The sequence below is a fragment of the Acartia tonsa genome, chromosome 4 (genome assembly GCF_053477335.1).
Source record: "Acartia tonsa isolate MP-2025a chromosome 4, ASM5347733v1, whole genome shotgun sequence".
NCBI classification, from domain to species: Eukaryota; Metazoa; Arthropoda; class Copepoda; order Calanoida; family Acartiidae; genus Acartia; species Acartia tonsa.
In genome coordinates, this window is record NC_137263.1 from 47,275,183 (window position 1) to 47,290,870 (window position 15,688).

At 33.7% G+C, this 15,688-nt stretch overlaps 2 protein-coding genes across 2 annotated transcripts; both read right to left on the reverse strand.

Moving 5' to 3' along the window:
* Nucleotides 1-26: 26 nt before the first annotated feature.
* LOC145317478 (transcription initiation factor TFIID subunit 12-like) lies at nucleotides 27-5,299 on the reverse strand. The gene is made up of 3 exons (XM_080158573.1): nucleotides 5,241-5,299; nucleotides 2,368-2,636; nucleotides 27-726 (listed from the first exon to the last, which is right to left on the reverse strand). Exons 2-3 carry the CDS (start codon nucleotides 2,589-2,591, stop codon nucleotides 423-425), a joined length of 528 nt encoding a protein of 175 aa, XP_080014699.1. The 5' UTR covers nucleotides 2,592-2,636; nucleotides 5,241-5,299; the 3' UTR covers nucleotides 27-422.
* On the reverse strand, nucleotides 5,291-14,716 carry PIG-U (phosphatidylinositol glycan anchor biosynthesis class U). Its single transcript, XM_080158570.1, has 9 exons — nucleotides 13,649-14,716; nucleotides 12,755-12,858; nucleotides 12,293-12,380; nucleotides 11,808-11,914; nucleotides 10,811-11,095; nucleotides 10,268-10,442; nucleotides 7,169-7,264; nucleotides 6,599-6,740; nucleotides 5,291-6,275 (listed from the first exon to the last, which is right to left on the reverse strand). The coding sequence occupies exons 1-9, from the start codon at nucleotides 13,687-13,689 to the stop codon at nucleotides 6,024-6,026; spliced, it is 1,290 nt and encodes a 429-aa protein (XP_080014696.1). The 5' UTR covers nucleotides 13,690-14,716; the 3' UTR covers nucleotides 5,291-6,023.
* Between the last annotated feature and the right edge of the window lie 972 nt (nucleotides 14,717-15,688).

A 15,688-nucleotide genomic window follows, 5' to 3' on the forward strand; every position in this document is an offset into this window, starting at 1 on the left:
AAGGAGTTCTCGTACTCATTTATGAGTCTGAAATGAGTTACCATTGGATCAACACTAATAATTAATAATTATATTTATTACAAGTGCATGGACTAATAGTTTAAAATATAATGCAATACATTGTGTGCAAACTTTTTTTTTTAAAGGAGTGGCACTTTTTACTTCAATTTTCTCATAAATAAAAAAAAACATTTTAAAATGTTTCAATTATATTAATTTTGTAACATTCTCTATTGCTTATTAATATTAAATAATCATGTTGTGTAATGAATAAGGTACTTTATTCGTTCTCATTTTATAATAGTAATGTAATACAGTAGTAAGAGATATTTTTCATATAGGAAAGTATAAATTCCATTAGAAAATATAAATAATAAACACTATAAAGTTAACGTGAATTAAATCCACTTGTGTAACACGTATCAATATTTTTTCAATGCCTTTTTAATGACGGCCAGACGTTGTTTATGTGAGTCTGTCTGGGCTGACCGCTTGTAAGGTCTAAGCTCCTGCTGGCCAAATCCAGGTATCCACATATTCCAACTGCGCTCCAGCACCAGCTGAACATCACGCACGTCAATTGTGTTGGCCTTTCTGTGCTTGGCAAATGCGCATGCCTGACTTACCGTCTGCTCGATGAAGTCGTCAGCAATTTGGAGTAAAACGTCTTCGACCTCCTCGTCCAGTTGTTCTGAGGGATCAACTTCTTTCACCAGCTCATTTAATCTAAAATGAAATATCAGATCACGAAAAAATTCTTACTTGTTATTTATTCATTCGTTTTTAATTAAATGTAGTGTAGATACTCTTGTTTTAACAATCAGCTATTGTCTAAGTAATGCTGTTTTATATCTTATAAAAATAACAAAATACATGTATGACTGTTTGTTTGTAGAGAAGGATTTCACTAACCCTAAACTTATATGAATAGTTCTCCTTTATAGTGACGCTTCTCATGGGTCCGAAAGGTTCATGTCTCTTTTTTTATTAGGGTACCTCCGCCCTCAGAAATGAAATCGCCCCATTTCAATTTTTCAAAGGGGGGGGGGGGAAATGTGGTGACTCGTGCCACGACATACCAGCAATTTTATTTTGGGTGCTACTCCCTTAGTTTTAGAGATAATTGGGTGAAATCTTTTGGGCTGGGTCACTAATTACCCCAACTAGAGGTATCTTTCAAAAAAAACGGCGGCGGGTCCGCCGCTCCCGCCGTTCGCCGCCATTTTCCGCCGCCGCCAAAAAAATTTTTTTTATTGCATTTCTCGCCGAATTAGGCAATTTGGAATCATTTGAGACCATGTTATTTTTTTCAAAAATTTTTCCCCTTATAACCAACCCTGCGGGGGGACTATTTTTTTCAAATTCTCGTTTATCAAGGTATATCTTAAATTCAGTGCCTCTCCTAAGCTTTTAAAGATATTGAGACAAAACCTTTTGAGGTAGATCAGTAAAAAATATTTGAATTAAAAAAATGGTGGCGGTACCGCCGCTCCCGCCGTCCACCGCCATTTTCCGCCGCCGCCGCCAAAATTTTTTTATTGCATTTCTCGCCGAATTAGGCAATTTAGAATCATTTGAGACCATGTTATTTTTTTCAAAAATTTTTCCCCTTATAACCAACCCTGCAGGGGGACTAAGTCATTTTTTTCAAATTCTCGTTTAATAAGGTATATCTTAAATTCAGTGCTTCTCCTGTGCTTTTACAGATATTGAAACAAAATCTTTTGAGGTAGATCAGCAAAAAAATATTTGAATAAAAAATGGCGGCGGTACCACCGCTCCCGCCATCCACTGCCATTTTCCGCCGCCCACAGGGAAAAATTTTTGAAAAAAATAATATGGTCTCAAATGATTCCAAATTGCCTAATTCGGCGAGAAATGCAATAAAAAAAATTTTGGCGGCGGCGGCGGAAAATGGCGGTGGACGGCGGGAGCGGTGGTACCGCCGCCATTTTTTATTCAAATATTTTTTTGCTGATCCCCCCGCAGGGTTGGTTATAAGGGGAAAAATTTTTGAAAAAAATAACATGGTCTCAAATGATTCCAAATTGCCTAATTCGGCGAGAAATGCAATAAAAAAATTTTTTTGGCGGCGGCGGAAAATGGCGGCGAACGGCGGGAGCGGCGGACCCGCCGCCGTTTTTTTTTGAAAGATACCTCTAGTTGGGGTAATTAGTGACCCAGCCCAAAAGATTTCACCCAATTATCTCTAAAACTAAGGGAGTAGCACCCAAAATAAAATTGCTGGTATGTCGTGGCACGAGTCACCACATTTCCCCCCCCCCCCCTTTATTTTGCTTTAACTTTTTAGAACAAAAAATAAATTGGTGGTTCGACACCCTCTCCACAAACCCAAAGTGCCCTTACCTATGTTTGTCTAAAACTTGGGATTCAGTCGCCATCTGTCCCATACCACCCCCAACAACCATATTTCCGCCACCGAGTGTCATAGCCGTAGGTATGCCACCACCGGCTCCGGCCGAAACTGTTACCACACCGGCACCCCCCGCCGCCGCTGTTTGTGAGGTGGTAATTCCGCCGACTCCTCCTTGCCCCGCAACTGATATTCCGGTAACGTATTGGTTTGGCATATTTACTTTATCATCAAAATGTTGTCTCTAAAGAAGGTTCAAATCCTAAAAAGGTTAATCTTAATGTTTTATTAGGGTATATAGATTAAAAACTAAATTAGAGATGTTATCAAATATTTCTTAGTTTAAATTCTTTTTGAGCAAGTTTTCTCTCTCTAAATTCAGGGCGACCACTCCAAAAAAAATATAGTATATTTATAGTATATATTTTTTTTCCATATAGTATATATAGTATATTTTCTTTTACTCATATAGTATGATACAGTATCGGACTTAGAATTATTAGGTAATACATAGTATATACATCATCAATAATAGCTTAAAGCAAAGTTGTTATTAAATCAATTTCACATATAAGGGGGGGGGGGGGGGGGAGTTTTGCCACTTTCGCATACTCCATGATTATTAGACTAAGTATTAATGTGAGACTATAGGTCATCGTGGATAAAAGTTTACTTTTGGGTAGTATTTAATGTATATTTTATAAATTTTTGGATAGGTCTCCAGGTTCAGGTGCTGCAGGCTAGCTGGAAAGTGCTTTCTGGACTAGTAAAAAATCTTAAAATTTCTGTTTGAAGAGTTAGAGATCAACTTATTAAACAAAATATGCATCTCTTTGGATGTTATTAACATATTTGAAGAAAAAATTAAAATAGGCCACCAAGTTCTGGTCTTGCAGGCCTCCAGGTCCACACTGGACAGGTTATAAATCTATTTATTCTTAGAAGAGGTAGAAGTCAACTTAAAAACAGAATATGCAACTTTTTGGATGCTATTATCATATCTGAATGAAAAATTTAAATCGGCCTCCAAGTTCTGGTCCTGCAGGCATCCAGGTCCACTCAGGACATGTAAAAAATTCAAATTTCTTATTTGAAGGGTTAGAGGTAACAGAATATGCATATTTTTGGATGTTATTAACATAACCAAAGAAAAATTAAAATCGAACTCCAAGTTCTGGTCTTGCAGGCCACCAGGTCTGGACAGGTTATGAATCTATTTATTCTTAGAAGAGGTAGAAGTCAACTTAAAAAACAGAATATGCAACTTTCAAATTAAAATTTCTTGTTTGAAGAGTTAGAGGTTAATTTATAAACAAAGTATGCATCTTTTTGGATATTTTTTTGCATATTTGAAGAGAAAATGACACAGGTTCAGGTGCTGTAGACCCTCAGGTGGACTCAGGACAGATAAAAATCAAACTTCTTATTGATGGTACAGATAATGGTATATTTAACAACATAAGCACCTTTTAAGATACTATTTATGTATTTACAGATAAAATAACAATCGACCTCCAGGTTAAGGTGCTGCAAAAAGATGCATATTCTGTTGTATATACTCTTCAAACAAGAAATTTAAATTTTTACCTGTTCAAAGTGGACCTGGAGGACTGCTGGACCTGAACTTGGGAGGTCGATTTTAATATTTTCTTCAAAATTTTTAATAACATCCAAAAAGATACATATTTTGTTTTATAAGTTGAACCCCAAAAACCCCTGGAGGCCTGCAAGACCAGAACTTGGAGACCAATTTTATTTTTTTCTTCCAATATGTTAATAACATCCAAATAGATTCATATTTTGTTTAATAAGTTGATCTCTAAATCTTCAAACAAAAATTTTTTTACCGTCCAGAAACCACCTTCCAGCCTGCAGCACCTGAACATTGAGACCTATCCAAAAATGATTAAATATGAAATATAAGGGAACTACTACCAAATAGTAAACTTTTATCCCAAATAACCTATAGTCTCACATTAATACCTAGCCCAATAATCACGGAGTAAGCGAAAGTGGTCAAACTTCCCCCTCCTCCTTAAGTTAATTCTATGAAAAATAACTGAAATTTAAAACATAATCACAAACAAAAATATTTTAAGGGATTTTCTTCATCTCTTTCTTACTGTAGAGCTTTAAGCATCTTTGTTGTATCAAAGTATCTTTTGATAGGTTATTTTAGGTTAGGTAAGATAAATGTTAATGATTGCCCCGCAGGGCTGGAGCCCCCCGCAGGTGCTAAAAATAGGAGAAAACCTACTGTGAAAATAAGACAAAACGATCCTTAAGAGGCATTGTCACAAAACTGACAATATTCGTTTTTTGTTATATAAATGTAAAATGATATAGTATATGTAGTAAATTTTTGTCAAATAAAGGTAATATTATATAGTATATATAGTAAATTTTGGTCATATAGTATGATATAGTATCTAAATTCATCCTATATAGTATAAATAGTATATATAGTATGCAGTGGTCGCCCTGTAAATTGTAGGGAAAAAAATCCTTTAAAGATTAACCTTTTGATATTCAAAAATAAAATTGTTCGCTGTTTTTTGCTGCTTTTAAAATCTTTTCTAGATTTAAAAGATTTCTAATAGAGAGAGAGAGAGGGAACAATTGGCTATTTATAACACTAGTCCCAAAACTAAGTTTTATAATAATGTTTTCTTATTAGTTAGCTTAACTTTGGGGACCTTGTGATTGGTTGGTTTATCAAGTTAAGTGTTCAAACTTTTAAACCACTTATTTTACGCCACTGAATGGATAATTAAGTGTATCATCATTGGGATGTATATCAATTTATCGGCCTTTGTCTTTTCCCTTTAATCCCTGGAAAGACCATCCCACAATTCTTGATAATTACCTTGAAAGGACAAGAGTAGAAAATTGCTTCTTTGTTGGTCGCAAATTACATTTTATCTGAAATATTTTATGTATAAATACAATATTGACTCAACAATACAGAACACCATAGCTTAGGTAAACAAAAGGCCTTAAGGGTAATACAAACTTAGTATCAGTGACTTAATATTTCATAATTATAGGGTTTATTTATATAATTTGAGTTTTATGTGGTTTCCAGTTTATAAAACAGAATTAGCAGCTGTGCTCCCAGCATCTAGGGGCTCTTTGTTCGAAGGAATATGGAAGGGCTGAAAATTTGCCTGAAGTCATACCCAAATCTATTTTTAAAAAATAACGTATATCACAAAAATATATCCTAAAAGACAGTTACATGTAGGAGGTATATAATTTTTTTTTGTAATCTATAATTAAAACCTGGAGACCTCAAAACCTCAAATAGGGAGGCCTATAACTCCTGAGAAAAACATTGTGAAGATTTCCTCCTTAGTTATTTATGATAGAAAAGGGTAAAAACATAAAGAAATAAATCTAACAACCACGCTAAAAAAACACATTTAAAAGTAGGTATAAAAGATTATCACAGTTCAATAATTCAATAATGCTAAATAAAAATATTATAATACAATGAGAAAAAAATTGTCATTGCCAAAAGAATTTGAAGAAAAAATAATAATGAGATCATTTTTGTGACATTTTATAGGATTTGCTTTTTTATTGCTCAATTTTTGCTGTCTGTTTTAGACTTTGTAAATTTGATAAAATAAAAAATAATTCATACAGTCTATTTCAATTGTAAAATCATCTTTTTCCCATTAACCATTTTGTCAATAGTTGAGTATCCGTGTTCCAGATAGAACTCCCTGCGGACCTGGGCCAGCAACAAGTCAGTCACAATGAATATGAGGGCACTGGAGTACAGCAGGTTGATGGCAAAGTAGTAGTTGGCGTTGGCGGAGTTGTTATAGATCCAAAGGTGCCACAGCACTGGAGCAAGTACACTTGTGGCAACCAGGAGGCCGGCAGTCGATATGGTCTAGGAATTACAAATTTACAACATACAAGAAAACGAAAATATTTTTTTTTCTTCATACATATGATATTTAACCCCTTTTCCTCTATTGTTTTACTTTAATTTTAATGTTTTTTGTTTTACTTTAATGTTTTTTTTGTACTACCACACTTCCAAGAGAAATGGTTCCTAGAAAAAATCACTTAACAATAAACTTTTCATTTACTTTTTGGACTATAATCAAAAGTGGTCGACTGACTCCTAAGGCTTTCTCAAGTGCCACTGCATATTTCTAGAGGTGTTGCCGCTGGTTATCAATATAAAATGATTAAAAATCCTATTGATACCTGTTTAAAGAAGGGTAGAAGATGTGGAAAGAAAGGGAGAAGGGAAAGGAATAACCCAACATCACCCACACTTGGATAAGATTTGAACACAGCAATGAGTCCTATGAAGGAACCAAACAGGAGTAGCGGCGACCTCCAGAATCTAACCATTCAATTGTCATTGAGATCTACAGTATAACCTTATGACAGGAAAAGAGGGGCTTATTTTAATAGGGAAAAAAATGGTTCTTTTACATTTTGCACAAAGAAGTTCCTTTGTTAATGAGTACGTTTAATTGATGAAAAATCACAATAAAAGATACTTAATGTAAGAATAATTCTTTATCGCATTGTATTTCAGACAGCTTTCTGCGAATATCAAAATGAAAAAAATATTAAATGTAAGGCCCGGGTAAACAAAACTTGTATAAATCCTATGATTTTTATTTTAATATTAGAGGAAAATTGTTTGTGGTACGATGCTATAAATGATTTTTTAGTATAGCTGAGAACCAGTTCTAATCCAGCGGATATTAATCGGATTCGAAGCCATACTGAAAAATGATTAATCTAATCTGAATGACAAATTTCCTGATAGATAAAGGAATGCAGTACATCAGGAGGTTTAACTGGAAGGTTCCAAGAAAAAATGAACGAAAATGTTCAAACATCTCTGTAAAAAAATACCTGAAAAAAAAAAAATTAGAAGAATAGCTAAATCTATTTAGTTATATTCTGAACATTTATTTCGATATGACAATGCCCAACAAAACTTTCAGTTTTAAGATTTTGATTATTCACCCCATATAACTAGTGTAGTTTTTCTTTTCGTTTATTCGGTACTTTCCCCCAAAAGTATCAATCGAGCTTTGAATACTCTCTCCCATTATTTTTTAAACAGATTGAAAATAAGCGTGAGGTAGTTTTTTTCTATATGCCCAGTTCCCAATATAACAAAACCTACCTAATCTGTCATACATATGAAAAACACACCCCCCCCCCTTCTTTATTTTTTCAAAATAAGGGGGACGGGTTTCATTTGGTAAAAACTATTTATTCTTTTTCCCTTACTTATCCTACAAAATGAAAAATGTAATGCAAAAACGTATATATTTAACTAAATGTCTTCCTTAAAATTATAAAGATCTTAATTTAAACGTAAATCCCCTAAAATATTAAAATGAAATGATTGTTATGATGTAACCATCTATCCAGAGATCTGAAGGAATAAGACAATGGCCGATAAATTGATTTACATGTTCAATGATTAATTACAAAATTACCCCTTCTTTTGAATAAAATTAGTGGTTAGAACGTTTGGACACTCAACGTAATGAACTAACTAATCAAAATTCAATAAAAGTCCTCAAAGTTGTTCAGCCAACGAATAAGAAAATGTTATCATAAAACTTTGGGTACAAGTGTAACAAACAGCCCAATGTCCCCTCCCTCCCTGCCCTCTATCCCTCTCTCTATTGAATCAAGTCAAATTGTGTTTCTTAATTCAACATTACAATTTAATCAAATTCTCGGGTTTCCCTTTTATTCAAAAGTCCATAGAAAAAATGTTGGAGATGTCAAAGTGCTAATAATATTTTGAAATTTTAGATTAAGATTATCGGCCGCTACGCTTTCACATTGGGGGGATAGTTTTTGTTTTATGATGATGAGGTTTGGTTAAATTGGGTACTGGGTAGCCCAGCAGGGCTTAGGCCGAGGGAATAACCCCCCCCCCCCCCACCAAAAAAAAATATTTAAATTCATTTCAAAATTAAATATCAACCAGCACTTTATATTTTAAGTAAAAAAGTAAAATATTAAGAGCACCTACTTAATTATTAAAAATAAAGCAGAAAAGGATATGTAACATCCAACATTTGTTTAATTGGTTTCTATTTGACCTGGAACAGTTGGAGGAGAGGATTTAAAGTATATTAAAGACCAGAGAGAGAGGGAACAATGGGCTGATTATTACACTGGTCCCCAAAGTTTTACGATAACGTTTTCTTATTCGTTGGCTTGATAACTTTGTGGACTTTAGTGAATTTTGATTGGTTAGTTTAATAAGCTAAGTGTTCCTACGTTTCAACCACTAATTTTAATATACAGAAGGGGTAATTTTGTGTATTATCATTGGGGATGTTCATCGATTTATCGGCCATTGTCTTATCCCTTTAGATCACTGATTAAAGACATACACTGACTCTTCATAAGTCAAAGAAATGACACACACACACACACACTTATCAGTATTAAAACAATTTACCACACATGAAACCAAAGACAGAATATGTTTAATGTTTATAAATAGATAACTAAGTATTAAGTTTATTTATAATTTATATTGTACAGAATTAATGTAAGTAAATCGACTAAGAAACCAGTGTAATATTATAGCCTAGCTTGCACGGGTTAAAAATATTACCAAACCTTTGCTTTCCAAAAATAGAAAATACAAAAGCCCAAGTTTATAAAAGAACTTGTTGTTCTCTGGGAAATTATTAATTTCCTATTGACAATTCCCTGTAGGAATGATTGTCAGGGCTCGACAGCCGATAAGTTAAGTAACATTTTTTTAAAACCGTAACCGAAACCAGCTCCTGCTATTTTTTTTAGAACAATTTGCCGCCAATTTAACTTAATTAGTCTATTTTCAGCTGTAGCCAACAAGGTTAGCGGCTGCCGAGCCCTGCTAATTTCCCTTTAAAAGTTTTCATTACAAAATAATTGTTAATGTTAAAGAAAAGAAAGAAATAATATTGCATATTTGTCAAGTATGTCAACAAAGTTTTAAACATTGATTGTTTGGTCCTAGGGGGTGGAATATTCATAATTAAGTTAGCAAACAACTTTTACTTCTTAACCTGAGGAATATATCGACAAGTAATCATTAGTAAAATATTCAGTGAAAGTTGAATATAATGTACAAAATAAATAGTATTAGGACCAAAAACAGGGATGACAACATTAATAAGTAGCGAACCTCATTTATTTAAGAGCAAAATGAAAATCTAAGCTGATAGAAAGAGAAGTTATAACAGCCTATGTTGAATACCAGCTGAGATATGATTCCTATTACAATAAAATGTATTCCAGAATATACAGACAGACCGAGAGCTCAATTCATTTTAAAGATTAGATGCGAATCATCTTAACCAAATAATCAATTTCTATCTAACATAGCAAGGAGAAAAACATATTTCCTCTCAGAAAGTTTGATGTCATCTAAAGCAGTACGACAGACCGACGGACAAAGTGAGTTATACAGTAGATATTCATTGATCAGTCTTTACACAGAAATCAGTCGTGTAAATAAAATTTCCACAACATAAATCTAATACCTATTCGTCATAGTTTTACCAACAGACTGACGAATCAAGTATTATAGTATATCTTATACTGGATTCTCATTGACATTGGGAATAATTGCATGAAATTTAAGCCGCCTATTTTAAACAGCAGTCACAATTCTCCCATTTTGTTTCTATCAGACATACATGTCTAAAATTTCTTATGAAAAAAGTTAACGCAAAATTCATAGACCAACCCCAATATGTAATTAAGACTCCATTAGGTTTTAAGTATCATAATTGTACATTTTTATATCCGCGGAAAGCTGTTTACGCTATGATGCGATAAATATTTGTTCTCATAACTTTTTCAAACAAAGAATTAAGAAATAAAACTCACCAGTAAATGCCCATATTTGGTGTAAGTTCAGGTACTGTCACGGTAAATCCATAAGTGGAATACAGAAAGGAAGTTGACCCAGTGAGCAAGTAGGAAAGGTATAGGAGGCCGGTCAACCAGAAGATTGTATACGACAAAGTTTCGGTCACAGAACGCAATCCACTCTTTTCTTTAGCTAAAAACAGAAGATTTAAGCTTTTTTAAATTCATGGCTGTGATTTGCAAATGTCTATATTTTAAATTCAATTGAAGCTTTTAATAAGGACCGTCTATAAAATTATTTTTTTTCTATTTTTTACTTCTTGTCGTTAATCTATACTACAAATAACTAATTTTGTCCAGTCTGGCTCTAACACTTGAGTTAAATTGTCATATTTTACTCTGTTACACTCTCTATTCAACCATTCTTTTTTCTCCCCTTCTTTGACTCACTTTGCTTATTTATAAAACCCAGTATTTAGAAAATGTGCAACTATTTACTTAAATCTATTAATTTAAAAGCTTTTGCTACAATTGACTTGGTTAATAAAAATAAAGACAAACCTTCTACTGTCGCCAAGTGAATAGCCAGAGGAAAAATCAGTATAATCGGATACATGCTCTGGTATGCGGCCAGGCAGACGGCCAGAGTTGCCAGGCCGCGGTTAGCCGTTGTTAAGCCGAGCAAAGCAGCCGCCAGACACAAGTTGGTCCACACGGTTGTGGTGCGCGCAGCACAGTTGACTATGAGCATAGGGTTGAGCAGGTAGAAGATGGCGATGTGCTTGGGCAGCACGTTGATTAGGTTGCTGGAATGGAGCAGTGACCCGGACTCAGGATGCACGTCGCCTGAAGGTTCATAACATTTAGTTCTTGTAGTGATTCTATTTTTATCAATATAATTAAAATAATACTAGGGCATTCTTCACCCCCTAAATTCTTATTAACAAAGGGGAAGTGTCAGAAAATAGCCTGTAACACCCCAAGGCATTTAAAAAGGTTCCAGAAAAGCACGACCTAATCAGACCAACCATTTTTGAGATCTTTAGTTTCAGACAATAAAACCTTATCTCTTAAGATCATAGGATAATATATCAGCCAAAACCTATAACATGTATCGTAACTTATAGAAAAATAATTTAATAGGTGCGTCCTTCAAGAAATGCATTTTACCGGCTTTTCTTATATGTAGGACGTAGGTAGTTAATTCAACGAGAAAAAAATTAAAGTTTTGCCACGGTTTTGTGAAGAAAAAAAAACTGTCATGAGACTACTGTTCAAATTGCATCAAATGCTTTCTTGAATTCATTGTATAAAATAATACTGAAGAGCTACCTACAGGGAAAGAAAGACATCAAATAAAGTTGTGAAATAAGGTAGAGAAAAGAGAAACGATATAGCGACATAAGGACATAATACTTTTATAGAAGCTTCGCTATTAAGTTTAAATAATAAAATGAGTTCCGAGTGTATTTATATGGGTGTGAGAATTAAAAAAGAGAGCTCCTTAAACAGACACAATCACTTATGGAGTAGATTTGCTACTAAAAAATATTAATACCTTTGTCCCTCTTTTGATCTTTAATCATTAAGGCAGCTGCTGAATATCCAGATATACTCAGTAAAAAACAAGTCACAAGATCCAAAAATATAAACACAAACACAGATCTAGAAATTTAAATAAAGTTTCAAATATTAAGAATTAGATATTTTTTCTTGTGGCTTCAAATCCATTTAATTGCCTTTGGATAAAAATGGTTAAAACGTGATAAAAATGTGTATCGTTGATTAATAAAAATCATTATTTCTTGGGGCCTATATAGTATATAATATATATTACTTTTAAAGGCAATATTATTGGTAAAACATAGGTAAAAAACATATAAAATGTCTATGTTTGCAATCTTTTGCCAGTATGGCTCTAAAAACGAATAATATCCGATGGATTATAACCGGTTCTTAGGCATACTGAAAAATCATTATTGTAAGTTTTGCCCGAGCAAAAATGAAATCATTTAAAAGTCCGCGAAAGGCTGAAAAAAATACCTGTTAATTAAAATATGTTCCATACTGGTATAAAGTTCTAAGAGCAGAGGAGTCTCGTGAAATAAAACTCCATCATAAGCTGACAAACCTGAATTTTAATAACAATATGAGTTAAAAGACATTGTCATTAAATCCTAAATTCTATCATTTTGAAGATTTTAAATCTACCCTATACTAGAAAGTAGTAAGTATGTTTTTCATTTAAGATCTCACTAACCACTGAACCGTTCTCAATTTTAAGGAAGCTTCCCAGAGGTCCCAAGATGTTTTTAGGCTAATCTATTTTTTGGGCAGTTTTTCTACCATCTTCCTCTTTTCAAATACTGAGCCCCTAAAAACTAGGGACGCAACCGATAGTTCATAAAAAAGAACATTTTGCTACTTTAATTTAAGGACAGACCTAAATTCTCAATAAAGTTAAAGCTACTCTAAGTATTAATGAAGCACAGCGATGTTACCTACCTAATTTGTTGAGGTGAACTCCTTCTATCAATCTTTTCCAAGAGTTTATTGGTGTGGATATTTCAGGCCGGAGCTCCAGAAAATCATAACCCGATGCGGAATACCTTAATGTATAACAATCAATATACTTATTGGGACCAACAAAACTGAATTGATAATTTTCCATTTTACTATTCGCGAAAATCCAGGGAGTAAGGGAGGGGACAATGGGCAATTAATTCAATATAAGAGTTATCAAAGAAAGGGCATGAAATCCAGTTTAATCCAATAAATTTGTAGGAAATTATAAAGGGATTGTTAATTGAATACTAGATTTCCATAGCGTCATGTAAAGTGAAATCACAACTTGTTTTTGATGAAATATATTGAGGTTTTTTGGTGTGATTTTTATATTAAAAGATTATTGGACCCGGCCAGCTGCTAGCAAGAATATGACTGCCCCTTTTTATTCTGTTTATTTCCCTTGCCCCTTACCCCCACCTCCCTTCTCCCCGTCTGCTACATTCCAAACTAACACAACGAGTGTTTATTTCCCTTGCCCTCACTTCCCTTATCCCTTCTCCCCGTCTGCAATATTCAAAACATACATAACGAGTAGCGGCATTTCATGCGCAAGTCCCCAAACTCAGTCAGAAACTGCTAAATTCTTGCACATTCCCTTTAAGCCAGTCCCCAAAGTCTGAGACTCCTAAAAATTGAATATTCGATCCATTGTCCCCTCCCTTACTCCCTGGCGAAAATCTGTCTATAATACAAAGCGAAACATATTTAATTCTTGTTGATTTTCCTTCCATAGATATTCTTTGAATATAAGCTTCGCAACGATTTCACGTTATAGTCCTTGTCTTGTTCATGTTCATTTATAACAAAAACAGAAATTATAAATCTTCTTACCTAAAAGCTGCCCCAAGGGCATAAAGAAGAATATTTCCCATTCTACAAATCTATCTAACTATCTGCAATTCATTTTATATTAAAATTTAGTGCATACAATATTTTAGCATATAATTAAATATTTATACATTATCAATATTTGCTACATCAAGGTGAAATTCACTTTTTATATAAAATTTTGAGATGCCAAAATTGCTCATTTTATGATCACAACATTTTGGTAGAAAAAACTCTTGGGGGGTTTCAATAGATTGTACTGTACAATATTTATAGTATTTATTACAATTACATACATAAAATTGATTTTTTTCAAAATTCTTTAAAAAGTTACAAATCCTTACTATGTTAACTTTTTTTCATGCTTTATGGATTTATTTTGTAAATTTTTATTTAGATATTTAAGTTTTAACAGGGGACAGTGCATCTGAAAAGACTGTTTTACGCCTACTTTTTACAAGACAAAAATATTTGATTGGTCTAACAAAAGTTAAACCAAAAAGAGATTATCTATTTTCACTGGTGAAAAGTTGGCTTAAATTAGTCTTCGTTCTGATGCTTTTCCCTTGTAGCCGAAATATTTGTGTGTTTTTTACAATAAACAGGATTATTAATTAAAGAACTAAACATTTTTAACTATTATTAAAGGGTTGGATTAAAATCAGAGTTGTCGAATTGGGCACTTTTTTTGATATTGGGCGGCCCAATTGCCCAAAAGGGTTTTAGGCGGGTTTTGGGCGCCCAAAAGTGGTTTTGGGCACCCTTTTTGGGCAAATGTCGTAAAAAGCATATAAAAAGGATTTAAAATAGCCTAAAACCATACCTAGACTTATTATTAGAAATAAAATAGCCTAAAACCATCTCAGGACCTATAAAGGCTCCACTGGAAAGGAGAAACATATCGGTTCAGCAGTTAGCGAAATCCTTCTCTAGATACAAAAAAGCTTACTAATTTATATAGTTAACTAGCGGCTACGGCCCTAGAGGCCTCTAGGGGCACTTGAGGAGGGGAGAGTCAAATTTGATAATCCAATTATTATATTAGATTTAAAAAGAAAAAGTAAAAAAAAATTGGGGGGGGGGAATAATTTTTTTTTTTTTTGGGGGGGGGGGAGGGGTGGGTTTCCTCCCCCCCATTTTTATTTTTAGTTTTAAAAAAAATTAAAAAAAGTTTTGGGGGGAGTGTAATTTTTTTCTAGGGGCGATTTCTCTTAGGAGGGTGGTGGTACCCTCCCCCAAAATAGTTATAAACCTTCCCAGAACCTATAAGAAGCTACCCTTTTAAGGAGAACCCGATCGGTTCAGCGGTTAGCGAGATCCTTCGGTACAAACACACAGACAAACAAACAAACAGAAACACATCCTGTTACTTTTGTATAAGGATATCACCCAAAAAATAGGCCCGCCCCCCCTCTTTTTTAACCCCCTCCCCTTTTTCTCTCCCCCTAAAAGGGGGGGGGCCAAAACTGCCCAAAAGGACCTTATATTGGGCGGCCCAAAAGCGCCCGCCCAAAACTGCCCGCCCAAAAGCGCCCGCCCAAAATGACAACCCTGATTAAAATGGATTATTATTTACTCATGATAATACAAAAATTTACTTTTGAACAAAAAATAACTTAATATACAATACGGATAGAATAAGGACAGGTTACAATTACTTCATTATCATTTTTAATTGGCCATAGACAGGAATTTGATTCCTTCAAATGTACTCCAAAAATGTAAAAGGGAAATATTTAAAAAGAAGAGAACTTTTTATCACAATGAATTGTAAGCTTTCATTCTACACAATAAAAAAATTGATAAGATATTCAGGAAAGAAAAAGTTAATATTCGCTAGAAATATAAAGTAAAATTAATAAACAATATCAATGAAAATATACAATTATGAATCTTGGTTGATACAGAAAGATTGCATCAGTCTCTAACATTTAAAAGAGTTGTATACATCAAAAGGGGACTATGCACGAACGAGACCAAGTAATTCAAAGCACCTTCCAGTAATTATCCGTAGTACTTTTTTTAGTAAAAATTCTAGGTTTA